Consider the following 25559-nt stretch of genomic DNA (forward strand, 5'->3'; position numbering starts at 1 on the left):
CACCCGGTGAATTTAACGTCGCGTGAAAGGGGGACGGTTCAAAGGACCTCTGGTCGAAGGAACAGCGGAATACCACGCAGACACCAAGGGCAAGGGACCAGGAAAAGTGCACGGTTGGAAATTTGACTAAACGAGAGTGGCGCGTGTCGACGAGGAAAGTTTCGTCCCGATACGAGCGGTTTCGCGACAGCCAGTCGCGAGACAATAAATATCCACCGCTGGGAGACTTGGCTGCGGGAGATCCAGCCGTTTTCACCAGCGCGCCAGCGATAAAAACCGTAGAAAGTTATGTGATGTGTGTCACGGGCATAACGCGCGGCAAACACGTCGGCGAAGTTGTCACCAGTGCGACTGGCTGGCGAAAAACGTCTGCGAATCGGCCGACTTCCGCGCAAAACCAGCCTGCCCGAGTGTTACGGCTGCGACTGACAACCGCGCGCCAAGAACCATCACTGTCCTCGAATGATATATCTCGAGGAATACCCGGCTGCTGCGGTAACAGGCTCGAACAATGCGTTCAGGCGTCTCGCGTTGGGAGGCGAATCGGTTCAGACTTGCAACGCGTCCGCGAGAAAAGTCAGGGTGCCTCGAGATCTCGCGTATACTCGCAAGAGGATCGACTGCAAGTGCCTTGGATAGGACGCGGTATTTAAAGGCGATTGGAGATTCGTGTATCGCGTGGAGAAACATGGAGAACGCTGGATCGAGGTGAAAAACACGTGCGAGTTTGGCAGTCGTACGAGATACGTGCTAAATTAACAGCTCCACGGGGACAATGAGTGGAAAAAGCGTTGTATAAAAACTGCTTGTGTAAGAGTTGAGGGGTGAAAATGAGGATTGCGTGCTTGCGTAGGGAAAAAGGGGTGAAAGAGGGTGGAGAAGTGCGATAAAAAGGCGTAAGAAGGTTAAACTCGCGGTGACTATTCTTGTCTTTGTCGTGAACCACTGAATTAGAAATGGATAACGATAAGTTTTCTTGAAGAACAGTCGAATGCTCGATGCAGTCATCGTTCATGCGAATGTCGTACCGCGTGACGCTGTCGTTGATCGAGAGTCTTAATGACAGTCGTTCGCAGTGCCGGTCTATTAACCCTTTTACCAGCCTCCACTTCTTTTTTACAGTACGGTAATACAAGTTTCGTGCACGACGCTAAAGTCGGCTAAAAAATACTGCTCGAGCCTTTTGGCGGCGGTCTGGAGCTGACGACTATGCTCCTGGCGAACGTTAAACCGAGGCTAAGCCAGTTACCATCTGTGTTTACGAGTGGTCTGCGACAGTTCCTGAGAATAAAAACATTTACATGTTGCTCGTGCAACGGTAAGAACGCGTAATAAGGTCGCCTTGGATTTCTTTGGTGAACAACCAGAGGAGTTAGCGGTGAACGCGTTGCAGCGAGTGCTTCCTGGTGACCGTGAGCTCCTCTTTACAGAGGAACTCTGAACTCGAAAAGAAATTTGTTCGAACGACAGCGTACTACCGTCGACGATCAAATAATAACGACCGTCGTGTATCAATTTAATCGAAATAGCCAGCTGCTCGAAGCGTCGCAACTGGATTAATGTACAAGTGACTGGAAAGTAAATTCGTTACAGTGGTACCGCTGTAAACCGATCGAGCGGCGCGTCGACTATATTTAATCGAGGTTAGAGCAATTAGACGTGCACAACAACCGGGTTTCATTATAGAGACAAACTCGAGGGCAATCGATTATAAAGCGGTTCGTACGATTATACGATTTTGGTGTGTATCGAGGGAACAGTTGATTCAATTAGAATTCAACGAAGCCACTCACGCATCGACCTCTCGAACAGAGATGAAAATACCTTTAGCAGCTTAAATATACGCCGCATATTGCACGAAACCTCGTTAGAATACGTATTACGCTATAGAATCCCGTTGATCATGCTCGCGTAACTACATTCTTGTCTATTCATCTCGAAGCAGCTTCCGCGCGTTCATCCCCCTCGACGACGGACAAATTTGTCTTCGAAAAGATCGACGCGAGATTCCTCTGGTCGACGATAAAGTGGCCCTAATTCAGGAGGAAAGTTTTCAGATTCCGTACAGCTTTCTTACATTAAGCAATCTCGCGGTAGACAGTCGGAGCGCGGGAATCGATCAAAGGAGGCGAGCTGCGGCGATTCGTCTTCATTCCACGCGCAAGGGGATGTAATTTTTCATCGTATCTCTTTTTCGTTGGGGGCGAGAGAACCCACGTGGTGGCTTATTTTGTCAGGCATATTTCGACCACCAGGAGGACACCCCTTTCACCGTCGAGTGTCGAGTAAGTAAAACAGATACGCGACGAGAGCGTACCGCGGGTGGTAATCCTATTGTTAAACGGCGCACCAAAATGGAAATGACAAGCGCGGCTGTACAAACACACCAGCGAGACCGATGGATGCCAGCCAGGGTGTGCGTCCTCGACGCGCTTGTTCGCTTCGCCAGCGAACGACACGCACGGTCGTACGTACAGCGTTGGTCCTTCGAGCGTGAAGAGCTTTCGAGCTGCTGTCGGTACAGCGACGGTATCAGGACCAGGACCAGGACTAGAAACGCTAGGACAACGATTTCGTGCTGCATCGTACTTTCATAGAAGTAGCTGGAAGGTAGTAGCCTGTACTTGGTCAGACCAGTGTGCTTCTACACAGTACGAAACTGGTACAACGCGTCGCTCGTTTCAACCCTGCTCGTCTTTGCGAACATCATCCGTGTGTCCATTGGGAGGAGCTTTGCTCAGAAATACCTGGCGGACTGAGTCCTTTTGTTTCTCGCGTCTTGGTTGGTTTTTCTCGTTTCCAGAATGAGAAGGGGTAGGTTTAAAAATTCAGACGATGGTATGCGCGATTGGACGCGGTGCGTGGAACGAATCAATTGTCATTCGTCTTGATCAGAAACAAATATGGCGAAGATTATCGAGTTCTCGTTAGATCCTGTGGAAGAGTTTTGCTGAGAAATACCTGGCGTACTGAATACTTTTGTTTCTCGCGTCTTGGTCGGTTTTTCTCGTTTCCAGAATGAGAAGGGATAGGTTTAAAAATTCAGACGATGGTATGCGCGATTGGACGCGGTGCGTGGAACGAATCGACCGTGATTCGTCTCGATCAGAAACAAATATGGCGAAGATTATCGAGTTCTCGTTAGCTTCTCCGAGGAGTTAAACCTTTTGGGACGTGGCACGTAAAAGGTCACGAATCAGTGCGCGAATCTAGCACGACGAGCTTCTTTAAGAATTCCGTTCAGGTACGAATCAAAAGGGAGGGAAAAAGGAGATCGCAGGAGAGAGAGAGAGAGTGAGAAAGATCCCACGAAATTGCGTGGGTTATCCTTTCCCCTCCCTATTCGACGCCGTTGAGAATCGTAACGAGGAGGCACGTACTTGTCCAGCTCTCGTCTATTCAAAGGTGACACGGTTAAACGCGAATGTAGCTTCAGTATTCACCTACTGACGGTATCGATCAGATTGTTTCGTATCGGTGATTGACTCGTCTGATCATCCTCGCATACACATCCTTTATATTTAACCTCTGAAAGAAGAAAGTCTGGGGAGGACGTTTACGTTTTCGAGGATCCATTATTAGAACGATCGATCTGAAAATATTCAATCATTTGAATACCATGAACCACGTTCAGTTCAGATAATCCTGCTTCTATCTCTTCTTAAAGAACGAGTCAGAAGCTTTACATATCTGCTCGCAGAGAGATCCGAATAAGCCGTGGTTGCTTCGAAAAGTATCTGTCGGAATGTCTCGCCGGAAGCTGACACGCGAGACAGTAAGCGGACAGTGGAAAAATCGTCGAACTCGAAGACGCTGAAAAGTGAATCTGAAAACCAGCTTTCGCTGAAAAGAGGGACGCGTATTCGCGAACAGCAAAGTTTACGATTCTCTTCAACAACCGAGGTTTGTTTCGCGTTATCCGTTATCACGCGGCAATCACCGCGAACCAGTCTCTCCAGGGGGTGAGACAGAATACGCCATCCTGTTCTTTCGCATGGAATCATCCTGTGAAACCCGTGCTCTCGTTTTAATTGCAACGCGATAACGCGGCGTTGTTTCGAGGGCCCGCGCGAAGCCTTTAGGAAAACGAGGCGCAATTAGCAGGCAAAGGTTCAGCTGGCGAAACGAGGATAAAGTAGGGTGAAAGCGAGCACCGGGTCTGCGAGCAAATTCCTTCGATTGGCCGTTTCGCGCGCGCAGGAAGGAATTTCCCGGCGACGGAGACAATGCGAGAGGGGGAATCGATTTCCTCCCGAATGGGACTTCCGTGCGACCTCGCGGGGTGGTATACACGCCATGCACACAGCCGTGCACGCTTGGAACCCGTTGCTCGAGCTTCGTCGCCGGCCAATCCTCTCTGGCTATCCTCCTTCCGCGCTTTAATTCTGTAAATTCAGATAAACGAACGAAAGAAACTGGCGCACTCGCGACTGCTAATCTGGTCGACGTCACGGGGATGCCAGCAGGAGAATTCCTGCTCGTCGAAGACGCCAGTGATAGGGGAAACGGATGCGAGGGTGGAGGAGGGTGAGAAAGGAGACGAGCTCGCCGTCTGAAAGCAAAACCTTGCTTACCCCGACGTATCGAGCCCTCGGAAGGGAGGAGAGATAATTTATTAAAATTAATAACGACGTTAAGGCCGCTGCTTTCATCGTAGCTTCAAAGGAGGGACGTGTGCGAGGGAAAAATTGCTGCCGGCACTTTTCCAACCGGGCTTCATTTCCGTGGTTAACGGAGAGCAGCCTCCCAAGCTTGTAACGCGATCAAAGCCATTCAGCCATTGTCCACCGCAATGTCGTCGAAACATTTTGGCACTGTTTCCGAATCAGCGCGATTACAAACTGGGCCCGCGCACGCGGCACGCGATTGTTCAGCGAGCGCGTTCCTGATGCGGCTCATCATTAGCGAGGGTGTGCCTCTACACGCGTGGTTGTTTCGTTTACCACCGTGCACTGAATCAATGACTTTTCACGCGGAAATATAGCTAATTTAGAGGCGTCATTTCGCGTCTCTCATTTATCAGTGCAGGATGCCGCGAGCTCCAAGGAGGTGAACAATTGTGCGCGTTACTTTCAGACAGAGTCGAACGTTTCAGGATTTCGCATCAAGCGTGATCCTCCTCTTTGCTGGTTTTATTGTTCTCGTATGTGCAGGAGGACGCTGTCCAAGGATGATTACCTGACGAATGCAACGAGGACGATGGAAATCCGTACGCGAGCCGACGATTTGCAACGCGACAGTCGAAGATACGTGGCCCCTGTACAGACTAACGACGGAATGAGTAACGGAGGGCCAGGAATCCTTAATATCCCGTCGTATTTTGTCGGGACGTCGTCCAGCGTTGGCATGACGATGCTTTTAGCCCCCGGGGGCAATCGATTGGCCGTGCATTCGGCGAGGCTACCTGCCGGGACGCATCGGCCAAGTTTATTGTTAGCGGCAGCCTCGATTCGCATGAATATTTCAATAGGGTCGCTGCCGCTAGATAAATGGACAGTTAACGAGTTTTATTTTTCACCGCGTCGCGCTTGACAAGAGCCGCGAACGAAGCACCGTGTAGGAAAATTAGCGAGACGATCTATGGTAGTTTTTCTTCCTCTTCTTTCACCATCTTCGTTGAGAATCTCGACACCTGCGTCTTTCATCTCGATTCGTACGTTCGATTCGAGTTACAGCAATAAATCGCTTGATTGATCTCGAATATATTCCTTTATAATAGCTGATCGCGATAAAAACGATGTCGTAACGGTGGAACGGATAACGAAACTGAGAAAACCCACGCGTACGAAATTCAAGGGTCAACGTCGCGATACGCCAGTGATTGCTCGATCCGATCGAAACACGCCATGTCGTTGATGTCGCGATTCAGTGGACTGTTCGAACACACCGCGTAGACGCGTTCGTGAACAGAGGAACCGCGTTCGTGCGAGACGTACCCAGGGCTAGGCGAACGTTTGCTGCCCTCTAATGCGGGATAATCGTTTGCATAATGCATGGACGGCGTGACTGGCCAGGATCGTTCGTTTCGACACCGTGACGGCCATATGTTACTCGAGCCGCGACATAAAAAGAACGAGAAGGGAGTGAAACGTATTGATTCCGTTGACCGTTCCTTCGCGGAACGACGGCGGCACTATTTTCGGTTTTATTAGCCGAGGGAAGCTCGTCCTGCGTTCGTGCGAAACCAAAGCAATTCCACGACCCTCCCTCGATACGGGAGACACTTGACCCCCTCCCCAAAACACCTTCGTAAAACGAGCCGTAAAGAAGATTTACAACGCTGTTATTTCGGGGACGTCGACGGCAACGGTGAGGTGTTGTATGACAACAATTAGATCAACCCCAGCTATAACCTCCATTACAATATGGGGCCAAGCAACGCAGTGTCGGGAAGCGTCTAGCGTCCCTCTGGATTTCACCACGGTGGAGATCGATCTAGCCGCGGAGAGGAGCCTGATCGTTAGCTCGAACACGTTGCAACCGCTTTTCCCTGCTCTTGTCTACCTTCTATCGATGCGAGTGCGATGCGAGAACACGATTTAAACGCGAGCAGGAGTGGAGGCGATCGAAAAGCGACAGTTGTTTCATTCGCGCGTCGATGACACTTGACCAGCAGACGTTCTGTCAATGCAAGATCGACGAAACTCGAAGTGCATACGCGATCTTGTTTTCGAGGTGTTTCTACGCGATTTCACCTGCCTAATTTCGCTGAAACAGATTAAAGAGCATGTACACGATCGTATAAAATCGTTAAAAGTCGTTAATGACTATCAATTGCCTGGTAATAACCAGAATGATCGATGCAATTTTCAAGTTCGTTAATCGTTTCCCCTTTTGTCTTAAATTGTCGAAAGAAATTATCGTCGCGTCACCTTTCGAGCAAGAAGAGGCCATCATCGTTCCACTGATAACCCTTTGATGCATGATCTCCTCGACGTGGTAAGCCTCGCCTTAACCAGAGCTTACGGGTGCCCAGATACATATTAACCACGCGAATTGCGCGAGCAGTAATCAGATCCGCTCTTAACGAGCTTCGGATCTCCCGATTAATCACTGAAAGCTCCGGAAACGTACGCGGCTGATTTCCGCGGCCCTCGAGCGGCTTACGATCCTGGCGACGAAATCGTAAACTCGCTCTCGTAAATCCAACGCGGGAAGACGACTGTTCACGACGAAGATGATTATGTACAGTTGGTCGTCGACGCGTACCCCAGCGGCCCTGTAACTTGGTAGCCGAAGCACGCTCGACCGTGGCTCGACGAGCCCTTTAATCGTTGCGACGTTACAGAGCGACCACCCCCTCGAAGGGTGCATCGACATCGATCGTAAAAGACTTTGATGGCTGGCGCAGGACGAACCGACGTTTCGCTGGCCGATTACTGACTTCACGCGCTCTTCTGGTTGAAATATGTCTCGTCAGATTTGGTCACGTTTGCCCAAGGTAGCTCTCGAACGATCGATTGCACACGTGAAACGTCCGTTCGAGCCTCGAAATTTTGATGCAACACGAGGCAAACGGTTACGTAGCGGTGGAAAGTATTCAACGACGAATGAACTGTTTAAACGCGCCCCTAAAACCGCTTAATAACGCGGCGGTTGGTTCGGCTGGGAACGCGGGCGGATTCTCTGGGAGGCTTGCGTTTCGCAGTAATGACAATGCAGTAACGTCAAGGGACACACTATTGTTTCCAACTGTGAAAACGTAACACGAAATTAAGCTGAATACAATTACGGTATAATGAATGGCCGTAATAGCCCAATTGTGTCACGTTCTCAGGAAGGTACAAGAGTGTGCGGATCGCGCGGTAAGCCAAGAATTGCTCGCACGCGCCGTTGTAATTCATGAGGCGACAACTTCTAATTACGCCATCACAATACATCATCATGACAAATTAGTGATCCTGACGTGATCCACTTGACGAGAACCGACGTTGGTACAAGAATTCTGTTTCGCAGGATGGCTAATTATATACCGCAACCCGTTGTTCGACGGAATTTCGAGACGCTCCCACTGATCCAAGATGGCGCACGCGTGTGGCGACGTTCTTTTCGCACGATTTTACGAGCTTCGCGTTAACCGTAGCCAGAACTAAGTTTCTGGGACTGCTTTCACCCTAAACGGGATACGTGCTGTTATTTGAGAGCAGCGAAATTTCAGAGACGCTCATTGTCCAGCGATTTAACGCGTCTCCCTCGGTCATCCCAAAGTTTCCTGGGTCTCCCGCTATTCAGAGCAACGTAACAAGGGCAAAGAGAAAACGAATACAGTAGGACAATATTTCAAGGAAGCTCGCAAGACAATCCAGGAACGCCGTCCAACGAGATAGCTTTGTCTGCGCTGTAAAAATTTCATGGCCGACTCGCGCGACCATTTTCCACTGGAATTGCCTCGCGCTAACATAGTCGCTGTAGAGTCGCTCGCGAGTGCCGTTTCGAGTGCAGAATCTCTGGAATTCTTTCGCGAGAACTAGAGGAATGTTCAACGATCGATTAAGAAACTTCACCGCGTTTCTTTCAGCTGCGTAAGCAGCTCGAGCTGCCGTGAGAGCTTGCCTGTTGCCTTTGGCGAGGTATCGCGTGTCCGCAGCCGCGCATCTTTGACGAAACTTTCGCGTACAGATGACAGAATAATTATGGAGAGGAAGAAAGGACGGGATAAAAGAACGGGAGGAGCTTTCTACGTTGGAAATCGCGCGCAGCAGTAAACTCGAGGCGAAGCCAGCTGGAAAATCTAACGAACTCGTAAATTCTCCCTTTCGATGGATCGAATAAGAAAGCGATAAACGTTTGCGGTTCCTTCCTGTATACGCCACGAACTCGATTTATGATAATGTTTCCGTGTGTATCGCGGTATAAGTTGAAAACTGACGGAAACAACGTCGCGCGCCGAACTTTTTGCCGTGTTCGGCTGGAGTAATTACTTTCTAAGCGCTGCTAGTAACCGATCCCCCAGCTGGCTATAATTTCCTAGCGACGGAACCGCTTCCGCCAGTCCTCGATTTCGAAAGTTTGAATTGCAGCCGGCCCGATTGACCATCGATTACGGATAATTTATTTCGAGAGGAAGAGGACCAATCCCCCATCCCCCGTGTCCGTCGACTGTCGAAGCAGCCATTTTCAGGATAGACGTTCCATCGTGCCGTGTTTACGAGCGACTTGATCGTCTCGTCAGCGATATGCAACTCTGAATTTCGAATGTAATGTACAGTATCTGTTTCAATCTGAATGCAACGTTCTCAGTTCACCTCGTACACTTATGTATTCGTATATATCACAAGTACTCTCTGTATTTCTGTTACACGTTTCGATATTCTACGAATGCACGAAACATTCACGGTTTACTTGAAACGATACCGCTAATACAGAGGAAGAGTGGATGCTCTTTCGTTACTTTTCGAATTCGAACGGAATGTTCGAATGGTCGCGATCGATCCAATCTACTAACCGAACGAATAACGGTACAAAAGAATCCCTATCAGCATACCGTTTCTGCAGTAGACAACTTCTTATCGGATTTCTACCGAAGAAATATCCCACGGTCCATTTTCTGCGAGGGAAGTACACTTCAAGAATGAGTTCTCCACGATACGAGATCGTTCCCGTGGTAGGGAAATTTTGCGCGCAGATAAAAACAAAACGGCTCCCTTCGTGACGTGTGTGCATCGTAACTAACGAATCTGTGTCTATCAGCGAAGAAAAGAATTTAGAAAGTGTCCGAGAAAAAGGCTGGGACCAGAGAGGTACAAGACTGGTCAAACAAATCGAAGCTGCCGCGCCCACAAAAATCAATTGACTCATTAAACCGTACGGTCTGAACGAAGCGAAAGAACGGTGACCCTTGAATGATCGATCGCGTGATGATTAAGTAACATTATCCGAGGTGTGTCCGTTTCGATGAAAGAAAGTATCACGTAATTTTTCCTGGCGAACATTTCCCCTATAAAAGCCCGTTCGAAGTGATTAGTCACGTAGTTACGTTTGTCAGTGGAACGTAATAAACGACGTATGATTTCCAAGACCACCGATGGACATCAAGGTACAACAAAGCAGGGGACAATATTTTACATTCGACAATTTTCTGTTTCACGATATGCTCTTCGTTTTTGTTCAGATATCGCATTTAATATTGCTAATGGTACCGATATTCGCTGACTTGGCGAGCAGTGCATTCACGTTCGAACCGACGGTGGTCACTAGTCGAGGTAGAACAGCGAGAGCAGTGTGGAAGGCTAAAGGTCACGATGACAGCGGAGATTACAAGGTTAATAAGGGATATGCATCAGCATACAGTGTTAAAGACGACGGTATCAAGAACGAACATGCGCATACCAATTACAAGGATGGTAATATACAGTATACAAACGTTAATCCGTTTTGGGTATGAAAAATGGTCAAATAAAGACGCAGTAGAAAGTCAACGCGTCTAACAAATTATCATAGAAACTCTCTCATCGCAACTATCTTCCATTGATCCTCTCGATTCACAAATCGTCGATATACTAATCGATACTTTTCAAAAATCAGGTGCCAATGTACAAAATACCTCGACTCACAAATCGAAACATGGAAATCACCAGGTTGGTCAAAGAGTCGACCATCAGCAATTGAATAAAAATGGCCAGATGGACAACGACGATGGTTACAAGCACAAGTACCAACGCGGTTACCATCGCACTCACGGTTACAGTCATCGTCATCACCACGGGACGGATGGCACGAATCACGACGGCAACGGAGACGACTACAGCGGTTACTATCGCGTTCGATTTGTGCACAAGGATAAAAATGACGGATCCCACCTGTGCAATCACGGTGATTGCGAGCACGGCGGGTTTAATTACAACGACGGGTTCGAGTACCATTACGGAAACAACGGGGCGAATCGTAACTCGCGTGTCCATAACAGCGACAGCGGTGGTGGCCACGGCTCTGGCAAAGAAGATGATATCGAATGCAATCACAAATACAAGTTTGGTAACGACCACAGCGAAGGTATCGGCGGCCACGAGCCGGATTATTATTATGGACACACTCAAAGCGGCGGTAATTACGCTAAAGGTTACCCCGGTTTCGGACGTGACCATTATCGTCACCATGAACTAGATCAGGATCACGCTGACTACCATCATGGGCTGGTGCATCGTAATTACTAAGCAGAGACCGACTATAATGTATACAACGACTTGTTACAGGACATTACGTAATCCTCCCATTCCGGGGCAATCAGCGAGCATTGCGGAGTCCCGCGGAGCCGGGCGCCAAAAATTAATTACACCGGGTAATTATTTATATACGTTGGACCTGGGGGCGAGGTACGCCAGTGGCACAGCGTGTCCCAACCTCGCGTTTTCGTCCAAAGTGTGTCGCGCGACGGTAACTTAACGCTGTCTACGAACTTCTCTGCGGCGAGCGGGCGAAAAAAACTTTCATTAAAGAAAGAGCTGTACGTTACATAAAATAAAAGGAAAATTACTGCGCCATTCGTACGGATATTACGTTCGTTATGTTTCACTTCTTGCGCCCATAAATTGCCAGCGAATAACAAAACCCCTGGCGTTAAATGGAACAGAAGGATAAGGTTGTAATATAATTAGTATGCGACTAATAACCGGGAATACCGCGGCTGATGAATCCCAACGACGATTCCGTTTCACCTCCTGTGCTCGTTACGTGAAAAAAAAAATCGCATGTCGCTAGATGAATGTATTCGTATCGAAAAAACGTTACACCTTCGAGGATTTTAATTAGTCGATTAATCCACCCTTACTGTGGGGCATCGACGACTATTATTTTTACGTTAAATCGACGCGTGTACCTGCTCATGACAGAGATGAAGAGAATCGAGGAGAAGCAAGATTACAGAAGCATCGAAGGATGGATAATCAAAGATTGATGCCAGCTAGCGCCTGCCGCGGTTCGTCCAATATCAGTCAGAAGGGTTGATTGATCGGAGCAACCCGGGCCTTTCACAGACGTGACCGTCTAAAAATCCGCGAGGGCTCCGTGTGACGTTGAACGAGCGAAAAGAGCGAGAAAGATTCGTACAGTTCGCGATTCGTCACCGTTATCGCCGGAAGTCGAAACGAAATTTCTAGCCAAGTCCAAAAACCAGCTGCTAGCTCGCCTATTACCCGACGATCAGCGCGATAAGAGCACGAGACGGATAACGAGACTGAAATACAGCTGCACCGATGCATTAACCGGCACCGTTGATTAATTAAAACGTCGGCTAGGAATAATCGATTCCGCGGACGGGGAAGGTTGGCAAACATATTCGACGATAATTAAAATCGAACCGATATCGAGAACGTTATTAACGTTTCTCCTTTTTCTTCCGCCTCGCCACTCGTCGACTGTTTCGTGCTACACCGCGGGGCGTTTATTTAACGATAATCTGAAAACAATATTCGAACCCCCTGACTGGACACGGATTCGCGGTGAGTTTAATTACACGCAAGATTCTTTCTGGAGGGTGGGATCTTGGCGCCCCTGGGGGTGCCACGATAAATTAATGATACTCTGGACCGTGGCGGACCTGGTTCCCCGTCCCGTTCTCCATTATATCGCTTCGTACTGGACGAGCCTATCTGAACTTTAATTAGACTCCGTTCATATTGGGTCACCACGGAGTTCCTACGCGGTTCAATTGCGATGCGATCATAAATTGATTACTTTTACCCGTATGTCGTTACCGGTCAGCAACGATCGTTAATTAAGGGTTTAATGCGGTAATCTACGAATTGGTTTCAACCCTTTTCTCGCCATCTCGACGCATGGTACGAAAGTAGCTTTTTAACACGTGCAGTGTTATTGAAGATTGTTTTAAAAATGTCATTAGAGAAGGAATTGTTAATACAGTTAGGGAAGCAATTTCCGTGGTGGGTCGACGATCGAGGGTAGAAAAGCACGAGAAGGAATTCTTAAGATTTAATCAGAATCCCTCTTCTGGATCCAATCCCTCATGGCTAGCTTTCTGTTTGTTTTCGAGCTTTCGAAAGGTACTGAGTCTCTTAGAACAGCTGCTGATTGCTCCTGGTCATTACGTTGCTAGATCGTCACCAATCGAAAGGTTAATTAAATGAGTAAGAAGGCTGATAACAGCAGAAGTCGCCATTTGAAACTTGTCTGATATATGTGTTCCTACGTGACTCTTGGTTGCTCGTCGTTTCGACGGGTTTTCAGGTACGTCGCGATTTATTTGAACCCGTCGCATCGTCGTTGTGTACAAATTATACAGGGACAGTTTTAGCCCCAGTTTAATCCAAAAGTGTGTCGACGTTTCGTTAGTCGCGCGTCCGTAAGACTTCCGACAGGAACTTGACGTGTTCGTAAAGTACACGTCCACTGGTGACACGTTCGAAGTGCTTTTACGTAGCGTTCCATGGAATTACAAAGGCTTTGATCCTCGACTTCGACGCTGAGCGCTGGCTGTAGCTAGTAGCAGGATTACCGCAAGCGTTACAGTAGAACCACCAATAACGTAAGCCGCCCAAGTGCATTAAGTCACCGAGGTATGACTGCTATTTACTCGAAATCCGCGAATACGTCTTGCGTTCTCCACTGGTTTAGCCGATATCCCGCGTCGCGATTAAATCTGAGCGTCATCGTTCGAACGAGCGTCGCGCAGTCGATCGGAAATCGACGATGGTCGTCGATTATTTAGCGTACGCTCGCAGTTAATCGAGCGTGCACTGAATCTGCGAAAAACTTGCGGTCCGTCGATAACTGAAACGAGTCCAATTAAGTTAATCGCTTAACGAGACAGGGATTGGGGGGGTCGAGGGAAAAAGGTGGCGCCCCATAAGCCTGCCGCACTCGATGATCGCATAATGGCCGATCGACGTCACCGCGTGGCCGTCCAGCACTGTTTGCGCGGCGCTGGGATTAGTTGGGCGCCAGCAAATTGACACACGTGTGTTCGCCTCGCCACGAGGCGTGTGCTCGACATTGTCCGTTGACGAGGAGCTCGATTGTGGCCCGATCAACAGGTCTTAAGATCGCGCTGCGAGCAGCGGGCGAAAGTGTTGCGCTTGGCCGCGCGACCGTGACAAGCGCGACGTATAAATTCGCTTCTCGAACTCTGATTTACGCGCGTCGACAGCCGTGCACGCGTGTCCCCCCTGACAACTCGCTAATGCGTTAATCTTGGATCGTGACGCGCCATATTCGTGACCGTGTCTTCGTCGACGCGTCAGAATCGCGCGTCGTCGTTCGTGATCGTCTGGAACGAATACCTGAGAGGTGGAGGATTCGTGGACAAGTAAAGTTTTCGTACGACAAAATTTTGTCGATGATTTTGGAGGAAAATCTCTTGTATTGTATAATAGGAGGGTCGTACGCCTTTTAATTGGATCCTCTGAGAGTGTCTGCAGAGAAATTGTACGTGGCACGAAGAAGGAGCCTTGTCACGGACTTCATAGACGTTCGTGGATCCATCGACAAGACCGAGTCGCTTTTAATTAGCCTCGCATTGAACCACCTTTATCGCTTACCGCTTTCACGTTAATTGCCGGTCGCTTGTTAAGCCAGCGCGTGTAGAAACAATGCTTGATCTACCTTTTCATGCGATACGTCGGTAATTAAGTAGTGGTGAATGAAGATTGATGAACGAAACGCTAAGGGCGTCGAGGCTTTTCTATCCAGCACCTGTTCGGAGTCGGTTTTTTTCTCAAGACGTTGCTCGATTGCGATCGAAATCGAGAAGAAAAGGGACGTAATGGATGTCCTGCGTGACCGGATGTCGCGTGAGTGCGCGATGAGAGCGAAGATTAGATCGTAAGAGGCGAACATCACGATATGATATCACAATTCTCTTAAGATTATCGATGGCGAACTGAAAGACACATCCGACGAATCATCGTATAAAATTGAAAAAAGAGTCTATCAAAATGAATCGTCTGCTTTCGGAAAATCGTTCTAGTTTACCTTCAAACAGACAACCATCGAGGTGGAATCGTAGAATAGTCGCAGAGCAAATTGTTTTAAATTGAATCACGTTGCTTTTATTTGATCAACGTCGGACCGTGTAGTTTCGTTTGCGTCGCTTTAATCCACACGCTTAACTATGTCGATCGATACGTATAAAATTGCTGGAAAAATAAAGTGTTCCCGTTGGCATTTTGAAAATCAAGATTTTCTACGCACGTTTCTCAATGACATTCGATGTTTCGAGAATCGACTGTCGACTCGATGTGGTCGTCGCGCGATTGGCTTCGTACGCGCAGATAATAACCACGAGGGAAGAGAAGAGGCGAGGATCGTTGGCAGACACCGACCGTTTCCGTATTTTAATAACGGGAATATGTTATCGTGGATGCAAATGAAACGGTATCCTGGCACATTGGCTCTTAATAGTCCGCATTTTTAACGTTTCATCGCCTTCCTGTGCCCCGCGGGGTCGCGCTCTGGTAACGCCTGACACAACCGCAATAACGCGAAAAAGGATGGCGCGGAATTGCGTTTCCTTACCCGTTTTTAGACCTCCTTGGTTAACTGCGCTCTAGGAAAAATGGCCTGGTGAAATTCCGTTTGTCGTGCGAGCTCGCGAATGGTCGCTCGCGAGAGTAAGTGTTTCGACTAAATGAGAAATTTCACTGAGAATTTTAATTGAGCCAGCCGACAACTCGAGGGGTGGCGAGCAGTCAACACAGTGCCCAGCTATTCTTGCCCTCTCCGTGCTCCTCTTTTGTTCCGATCTTTCATCGAGGATAAAAACTCGCGTAACCGTTGCCTCAACTGCGCTAACGTGCGAAAGAAGTCAAGAAGCAAGTATTTACGATCGCGCGTACGACGTCGCGGATACCAAATCTATTTTCGAAACAATTTCCAATTGTTCGAACGACGATATAAAATGAATCGTTTATCGCGTCGAATCGCTCGAGTATTTTCGTTTAACGAGTGACTGAACAACAATATTATCCGCGCGGTGCTTGACCCGCGTATAAAAATCGATCTCGCGGTATAATTCGTACTCGACACGTTTGATCGAAGTTTCCAACCCCTGTGCGACATCAGCAGTGCCGTCAAAGAAATTCGCTTAGTCACCGTGCCCGTTTCGCGCATCGTTCGCCTTATATAATTTATATTAAATAAATTCCTCAGATATTGCCAGACGATAAATTAGCAGAGGCTGATACGTTCATCGCGCTCGTATCGCTGCATATACAAGCGCGCGTCAGTGATTTTTAATAAAGCGGTAACCCTCCCAGCCCGTCTCCCTTTAATATCGTTGTAACTGGTCTGATTTTATCGTCGTGTATCTCGCGTGTTCTTCGCTCTCTGCCTCGTATATTCCGCCCCGGCATTATGCTCTGCCGGGAATTTAAATGCACGGTCGAGTATTTACTCCTGGAAAATTAAAGGGTTTGTTCTTGATCTGGTCGCTCTCGAAGTTGCATGTTTCGCGAAATTTCGTGAAAATCCTCGGATGCGCTGTGAGATTCGAGACTTGCTTCCTTTGGTAAAAAGCTAATATTTCGCCTCGAGTAATTCGGTCGACAGTGTCTTAGATGAATGATATATCCGTGCGTGTACGAGAGAAGGAGAAGAGACAACGAGACGCGACGAAATTGTTCAGCATTGATAAGCAGATCGAGGAAATCCCAGGACTCTGGTTTTCCATTTAGCCCCACTTATTTGATCGTATTCTGAATTTTATCACTCGGATGATCCTCTTATTTTTATCCGCATACCGTATTATACTCCATAAAGGATCAGATAAAAAGAGCGTGCTTTTAACATATACGTATCTGAGGTATAACCGCTACGTGACCAGCATACATTACACACACGGTTTCTCCTTTTCCGTGGAGAAATGAAAACGCGTTGCACCGGTCCTGTTTACCTGGAGGACGATCCAAAACGTTCAGATTCAATGTCCATCGTCCACGTGTCCACGTTTCCCTTTCTTCCAAGTTCAGTCGATTCGTCGATTCACCCTTCGACCCCTTGACTCGGTTATCGCGTCGCGAAAATTCGACGCTGTACGAGTTTACCGTGAATAGAACGAGTTAACTCGTTCTTATGGCAAAACGAATGTGTGTCAACGATACCAACCTATCCATCTTCCCTCAGGCGATGCATTGTTTATCGCCACCACGACGGTTCGACTGGGTAATTTCGCGTCAAAGATCCCGTTCGATGCGAGACAGCTCGAGCAAAAGTGGCCGTAGACGCTCGTCAAAGGAAATCCGTACTCTGAAGGAAGTTCAGTCATGTTTTTCGGTCCCGTGCCACGGATGGAACACGAGAACCCACTTCAATTAGCGCTGTTTTAGCATCGTTGTACATGCTTCAATCGAACCGTGAAAATATAATTGTTATCCTGGCTGGGTATTCATTTTTCGAGAAGACAGATACCGTAATGGGCTTTCTGAAGACGTAACGAGGCTGCACTCTAGTCGCGAGGAATAATTCACAGTTTATAGAGCAAACGCGAGCACACAGAGTTCGCGATTTCTGGTCGAACAAACGGACGTTTGTTCAAACGGATGTTGGAAACCTGTGGACTGGTCAGTCACTGGTACAATTGAATGTATTCGTATTCTCGTGTGGAATAGCAACGTACTCGCGTGTTTGAACGCCTTCTCTCGAAAGAACAGCGAATATTTCAAATCGTAGACGTCAATCAGCCATGCTCGAATCGATCGTGAACGAAATTCAACAAACGATTACAACGATCTCCGTGCGTGCGTTCGAAGGCAACTCTCGTTCGCGTTTAGACGCACTCAGTGAAGAATTATACGAGGAGTTTTATTCCCAAAGAAATTCCAAGAGAAAAGACTATTCCTCGCTCGTAAAACCGATGGTTTACGCGCGGAATACTGCTCAGCGATTTTTACCGTCGACAGGAGAAGCGTCGTCGTAGGAAAGATTTCTTTCGAGCGGTCGTCCAACTTCTCCGGTTGGCTCCGGCTCGTGAAAGCGAGGATCCTTTATGTGCTTCACCTGGACGGGTCGAGCGGCCAGTATATCAGCTATTTCGCATCATCTGGCACGGCTCGCCGCGCGAAATCGAATAATCAACGACGCCGCTTTCGTTAAATGCAAACAACTTTGTCTATAGCCGTTGGTCTCGACGTTTACGCCTGGCGCTAAAGCGTGGCCGGGTGGCACGGTCGAGCGAGCGAGTGCTTTATGGACTTGTCGATCGCGATCGATTCTCGCAGCCCCGCAGACGACGCTCTCCGGTCGAGGCAACGCGGACGATTCGACGGAGTCAAAGAGACGGTCGAAATAAGAGGAACGTAAATCGAAGTAATGGGACAGGGGATACCCTCTGGTAAACCGCAGCGGTGCGCAACTTGTGTCGCAATATCCAGCCCTTGAACGGGGGCAGAAACGTCAGTGGCAGTGGCGCGAGCATTAGCCAGAGCGTTCCCAGAGAAATAGCTGGACTGGTTTAATGCTGGGATTTTATTTTCCAGATCAACAAAGCCCTTTATGCTCGCGACCGCTGACAGAAATTGGAAACGGCGCGCGGACGGGCGAGCAGAGACGAAAGAAATTCGAGCGTTTAAGTTTACGACGGTCAAATAACGCAGGTGGCGCGCAGCAGCGTCGTTTCGAGCGTGTACTCGTTAGTTTTCAAATTAGCTGCTCCCTCTCACTGACGAGCAGCTACGTTCTCTTATTTCCTCGTCGCTCTAAAACGAGCTTCCGTAAATATCCACAAACTGCCGCGTATCCTCTCAACCCCTTGTTCATCCGATTTTTCCAGTCTGCCTGTTAAACGTTGCTAACTTCTGCGCGTTGACGCTTTTCATCTGTCGTTTCAGACATTCTGCACACGTTTAATTATTCTCGTCGATGTCCACTGATCAGCGACAGGTGTGGTTCTAGTTTCGAAGTCCAGATCGAATAAATTGTTGGGGCTTCCGGTAGATAACGGCCTGGAAACGGAGGTGCCGCAAGATTAGCGACGACGCTGGCTCAGGAGGCGCAAACCGGCGTTGCTCGAAGCTGGAGAACGGACAGTCGGATAACCAACGCGAGGGCATTTGAAACTGGAACAAACAGCCCAATAAAGGAATTAAACGGCGCTATTAAACGGACGAGACAGGCAGCATTTCAAGAGGACGGAAGAAACTGTCGCTGGATCGAGGCATTTAAAGTAGATACGACTCGATTCTATCCGAGTGGGAACCCCGAGGGGTTAAGAATCCAAATAAATCCTGGCTCGAACCGAGTAAGCGGATTATTCGACCCTGGCTGTCGCTGGACTACGCTGGGCTTCGTGCTTTTCAAAAGGAGCGAAGCCGCACAGCGATGCCTCCTTAAAAGTTGAGAAGCCACCGTGGCTGAGATTAGCTGATAACTTTCAACGATGATCCATCCCCTCGCGAGGACTATTTACGCGTCGCTGGAATCGAGCACGATTGGTTCTGTGCTTACGATTCTCGAGTGCGCGCACAATCGATGTTGAATCGAGATCGCACGATGGCTCGTTACCATTCTTGCGTCGTGCCATCGATAACCATAGACGAATGTCATTTCTGCGACGATAGAACGAAGAGCAAGGTAGAATCGTTGGCAGTTGGCGTTGACGATCGGTTCCGTTACGAACGTGAGAGGTCGAGGCGGAGGGAGGTCCAGTTTGACCACATCTGAGCGAAATTCACCGGTTTCCACGCGAATACGAGGCCGTCACACGCACGAGGGGCCGTCGTCGTACAACTCGAGGACTCGCGTGTGTTCACGAGGCGTACACGAGGAACGTGCGCATCGCGGCGTTGGTATAAAAGCGTAGAGAAGACGCTGGAAAGTGGCAGTTCTCGCTTGACCGCCTTAAATATCGTAATGGGAGGCATGAGGATCAAGGTAGAGTATCCTGGACGAGAATTTCCGGGCGATTTCGGGGAATTTAGAGGCCACAGAGCTGGAGGAGCCGCGGACAGAGGAAGACGAACTGGCTGAAGAATAGAACGAAGCTGGAGCCGAGGAAAGTGCCGTTTTACGCGGATACGGTTCATCTTTTCTCTACGAAGGACCAGTGCTAAATAAAATTGGAGAAACACGAACAAGAAGGAAGTTTGGCTTTCAATTGGTACCCGGGTCCAATTAACGGCAGTGTACAAAGAAACAGGTTCCTTGTTAAGGGAAGTCATACACGTACGAGAACGAAATAAGTAATTCTGTGAGGGATGAAGATTGCGGGGAACGAAGTGCCGCAGTTTCGAGGGCCGCGCAGTTGCGTCGCGGTCACGGAACACTGGACCAGCTGCTTGGTATTCCGGATTCGCGTCGCGTAATTAAAACCGGTGGACATTTTTTTTTTCCTCTTTTTCTCTCTAACCCCTCTCTGTGGTTTACTACGTTCGCGTTCGACGCGATTTAATACTCGTTACAGCGTTACGAATGGGGCGTTATTAAGTTAAATCGTTCAGACAAATGGATACACCGCGGTCGAAATGACATCGAATTACCCTGATCTCGCGTCTCCTATCGTTTCCGCGTCTGGTTTTTCTTTTCTCTTTTTTTTTTTTGTTTCAATACCCTCATCGATACCGCGCGGTGAATCGTTTTCAATAATTCCGCTCGCCAGCGGTAAACGAGAAAACAAAGTGAAACGGGCACAAAAGCAAGGGGGGGAGAATCGAATTTCAATCGAATGACGAATCGCGAAACTTTTATTGCCGGGTATAATCGACAAGCAGAGTTTGTTTTCGAATCGGAAATCGGCGCCTGTGCGCCCTACAATCGGTGTAATTAAAACTGGGACATCTCAGATGGGTGCACTCGTGCTGTCTCCCTTTGTCCCACCGCTCGTCCACTATTGCCTCTGGGAATCAATTTGTCGCTTTAAGTGCGCCGAGTGTTTCGATTGCTTTCGTTGCGGTTTAACCGATCTCCTCGCGGACGCAACATACGGCCAGCCATAATTAAAGTATCGAAAATGGTACACGTGTATGCGATTTAATTCGTCGATCGCGATCAGTCCGCGGTAATCCCTTTTCTATCGCGAAACCGCGTCGAAATAACATTCAATTGGACCCAATCTGGAGCGCGCGAACGACAGCGAGGGGTGGATCGCGTAAAAAAACCTGATCAACGAGAGGATTAACTGAATTCAAGTTGACGTTCCTGCTCGCAGCCTGAGTTCAAGATTGTCAGCTACTTTCCCTCGAGGCTATTATTCACCTGGAGCTATCGGATATCTCATCTGTCCTGTTCCTCGAGCACGAACAACCACGCGATCGCTGTGAACTCAGACTATTCTCTCTCGTCAATAGCCAGCAAATCCTGCGGTTATCAGTCTTCCTGGCGTAGGAAGGCTCTCGAGGTGGTTACACGGAGCGGTATTTACGATGTCGACTTTTTTCTGCCGCAGGTCAGTATCGCGTTGACCATCGCGTTGGCTCTGGGCCATCGATCACGAGCAGGCGTGATCCCCCTCGAAGAGGAGGTCTTCCACGGGCAACAGGACTCAGCGCTGCAGGGTTCACTGGCCAGCTCGTACCTGCAGTTCCACGGACCGGTCGAGGGGCCCGCGATCCAGGTGAAAGTGCCGTACGAGGTGGACCAGGAGGAGAACTCGAATCACTTGCACGGTCAGGAGCAAGGAGAACAGAGGCACGCGTTGGATTACGTGGCGCATCCGAGGTACGAGTTCGCGTACGGAGTCGAGGACCATCGCACTGGGGACTTCCACGCGCAGAAGGAGAGGCGAGACGGTGAGCAGAGGACACGAGCGTGTCTTATTCTCTTACAGCAACACCTCGTCGAGTAGAGAAACTTTTTCGTATATCGTGGTTCCTTCGAGAGTGTGTCGCGTGCGAATTTGCGTACGACTGGATCGCGAGAGAAATTCGCGTGGACAGAGGCAGCTGGTGGACGAGTGAAAAAGGACGAAGAGTTTCTCACCCGCTGACTCTGTTGTGCTAATGGCTAAGCTACTGGCGAAATTTCTCTGACGTTTAATCACCTTCCCGTTACGAGTCCAGGGATTGGTCCTCGCGGTTTCCGTTTGTCCACGAGCATTCCTTTCCGCAGGAAGCAACGTGTCTGGCCAGTACAGCGTGAAGGAGCCAGGTGGCAGTGTTCGCGTGGTCAGCTACCACGCGGACAAGGACGGATTTCACGCGGTGGTGCACACTTCCGGCAAGAACGACCACTCTGCTGATGTCTATACCGGTCAAGGCCAGGCTCGAGTTCACGATCACCAGGCTACGACGCAACAGGAACAAGACGTCCACGATTACGTCGCCTCGTACACCGCCAACGAGGGCTACTGATCCTTTTGCGGTCGATCGACTCTCCGCTGCTTTGTACCTGGTTACGTAACGTCTCGACGTTTCCTGTTTCTGCTATACCAAAAGGCTTCCGTCATCGACTCTGGTAGCCGCGAGCATTACGATCGAGATCGTTCGCGTTGTAAATATAGAATAAATATGCACCCGAATAAAAGCCACGCTATTGTCGACTACGCGTAGTTTCGTTTCGTCTCTTGGAAACGGTTCCTACGATAACTAACCCTTCGTCGAAGTAGCAATTCGTTGCCAACAGTCTCGCTCCGCGTCCACGTTTCACGCGATACCCTCGCAGACGGTATTTACCGCGCTGTAAAATGCAAGATCCTCGCTTTCAATAGGCGAACAACGGGGAACGATGGGTCGGGACGATAAGACCAAACGTCGTGTAATTATTCGTCGATCGATGCGCCACGGCTGGGGTGGTCGCCGCGAAAGAAGGTCGATCGTCGACGAAACGAGGAAAGCTGAAAAGCTCGACCACACCCGCGCGCAGGGAGACACACGCTCCGCGTCGTTAAGGCACGTCTCGTCTGATCAATTCGATACCAACGGAACGTCGTTATCGCGAGTGGATAAAGACAAAAGGGGAGAAGGAGGCGAAACGGGGGGGGCGAGGGGTGGCGCGACGCGAATAACAGGAGACGAGATAAAGGGAGGGCACGTCCGCGCGCTAACAATGCCTCGGATGCATGTCGATAGAGGGAGAGGAAGATTGGAGACAAAAAGAACAACGAACGAGACGGCTGGGGGGTTTGGCGAGCCCAGGATAAGGGCTGGTAAGAGGCCGTCGACGGTCTCGCGGCCACGTTACATCGTTAAATCGCTAACGATCGGATTGACTCGAGATCCTCCGCGACAGAGGAAACATTTGGAAACGGCCGACGGGAACTGGGTCGAGCTCGCCCCGGGAGATAAACGAAGGGGATGTTTCACGCGGCGTCGCTTCTTACGTCCGACTCGTGCTAATGACTGTTGCGGATGCTCGAGGAACGCGGTAATTTCCGACGGCTCCAGACAGTAATACTAATTACTCTGAGCAACGGGTGGCGCGATCGCGCGACGAGTCTGTTCAGCTGCTGATCGACCGTCGTGGATCCCACCTCGAAATATCCGACCGCTACCTTCAACGTCCCATCGCGTTAACAAATGATGATGGAAACGTTCGCGTGTTGCGCCATTGACGCGGCTAATGAAGCGCCGATTCACGAGATCGACCCTCTCTCGCTCTGTCCCCCGTGCACGGTGCCCTCTCGTTCTTAAACGATCTCCCGCTGCCCCCAGGCAGAAGCGAAACTCTACGCGAGGTCTGTTAACAGCTGATTCTCGCTCCAGATTCGAGCAAACTTCGACCACCACTTCGAGGAACAGCAGGACAATGTATCGTAATTTGAACAAATTCCGTAGGTCTCGCTGTTTGGTTAGTTCGAAACGGGGATGCTCGATCGAGGCTGGTGTCGCCGATTTCGAGGGAACCGCAGGATCTACAGGGAGTTTCGAAAAGTTTCTACCTCTCCACCAGGTCCCTATGCTTCATAGATAATATTCCAACACGAGTCGATCAATCGAGTAACGCGTTATAAAATGAGAGAGTAGTCGCTGTTCGTACGAGAATTTCGATCAGCAGACGTGAGATCGGGTCTGTCGACTCTCGAAATCGACGAAACAGAGAGACGTTCCTGGCGAAGCCATAGATTACGCGGGGCCAACAGCGTCCGCGACGCGGGCTTTTTCCACGATTCGTGGCGAAAAATCGGGCAACGATTTTTCAAAGCGCTGCGAATCGTTTTTACCGCACAGTTCATTATTCTGTGTCATTGTTCCGAATAAAATTTCGCTGCCGGGCGAATCGATAGTCGCGCGCGCGCCGGTCGCGTGAATCGCGCTCATATTTGCGGAGCTCCAATTAGAGTGCCGGAGCGCAACCGTGGCTCGCTTTTTTCCGCTCGGCTCGCGAGCAAACCGGCGAAAACAATACTGGCGCGCGGTGCCGGAACCAGCCTGGTATATCTTAAATTTACATTCGCAGACGAGATTATGCGCGGCGACAATGACGAATCGACGCCGATCCCGGACGCGATAACGATGTCAATATTCCTCTGCGTAAATATTCCCCAAGGCAAAACACGGTGTATTTCCATAATAAATTTGACGACGCGCCACGGCGTGTTTAATCGAACACGAATGTGGGTCACCGTTGCGTTAAAACCGCTCGGTCGTGCGGCGGTTGCGCGACCGCAAAAATCGCATAAATATATTATATTCATAACTATTCATTGACCTGATTCCCATGCTCGACTGCCTCTGATCGTATCGGGGATGTTTAAATAATTGAAAAAATACCCTGGGATCCATATGGTTACCGTAATCCGTGTCCACGTCCCAATGTCCACCGTCTGACGAATATCAATAAGAATTACAGATGATCTCATTAACGATTACGCAAATAGCGTTATTCATCGATACGGACTAGTGACCGCAGGCTTTCCTGTAATTTCTACCAATAACGACCCTCCGATCAACGTTTAATCCCTCTGCGATCTCTGCAACATTCTCGATCCAATCCTCTTTCCATATTTTTCCTCGCAACTTTTTAATCTCACGATAAACTTACAAGTGTTATCATTCTTATCGAAAATCGCGCAAATTAATCGACGCTTCGTTTGTCTCGAAACGAAGGCAACTTTCGAACAAGTAAAATCGAAGGATCGCGTCAGACTCTGTGATCGTTTCATCTATTCGACGTAGAAACGAGTATTTCTCGCTGGAAATCGGAAATAGTAAGGGAAGAATGTATATAGAATATCATCGTAGAACGTGAAAAGCTGGCGCACGCGGGACGATCGTTGGGGTTCGAGGGTGGGCAGCCTGGACGCCGATCGTAGGTGACCATTTCGTCGCTGCAATTATAATGAATCAGCCGGCAAATGGACAGCGCGGCAGGAACGCGAGCGGATAATCAATAGGCTTGCCATTGGCAGCGCGGGACGGCAGGAGGAGGGTCGTGCCGGTCCGAGTGGCGTATTTCAATCGGCAGGAAACGCTAGAAAGCCATGGGCCGCGGCAATTTTGCGCTCTCGTCCAGCGTGCCCGTCCGCAACGCGTCGACACTGTTAATTTGTTAACTGCTAATTCGCCCCCATCACAGTCGATCGCGTCTCGTCGACCACGTTCGAAAAAGTCTCCTCGTGGAACGAGTCGATCGTCGCTTGGGTCTTCGTCGTTGGACGCGATCGTTCGCCATTAATGGTAATCATTTTTCGCCAGCTTGTGCACTCGCTGATAGTCGAAACGAACGAGCAAGTTGTCGCA

At 49.2% G+C, this 25559-nt stretch overlaps 1 protein-coding gene across 1 annotated transcript; it reads left to right on the plus strand.

Moving 5' to 3' along the window:
• The first annotated feature begins 19708 nt into the window (after positions 1 to 19708).
• LOC143430580 (uncharacterized) lies at positions 19709 to 22308 on the plus strand. The gene is made up of 3 exons (XM_076906923.1): positions 19709 to 19818; positions 21329 to 21671; positions 21991 to 22308. The coding sequence occupies exons 1-3, from the start codon at positions 19798 to 19800 to the stop codon at positions 22230 to 22232; spliced, it is 606 nt and encodes a 201-aa protein (XP_076763038.1). The 5' UTR covers positions 19709 to 19797; the 3' UTR covers positions 22233 to 22308.
• Positions 22309 to 25559: the final 3251 nt, after the last annotated feature.

This window comes from Xylocopa sonorina, chromosome 15 (assembly GCF_050948175.1).
Source record: "Xylocopa sonorina isolate GNS202 chromosome 15, iyXylSono1_principal, whole genome shotgun sequence".
NCBI classification, from domain to species: Eukaryota; Metazoa; Arthropoda; class Insecta; order Hymenoptera; family Apidae; genus Xylocopa; species Xylocopa sonorina.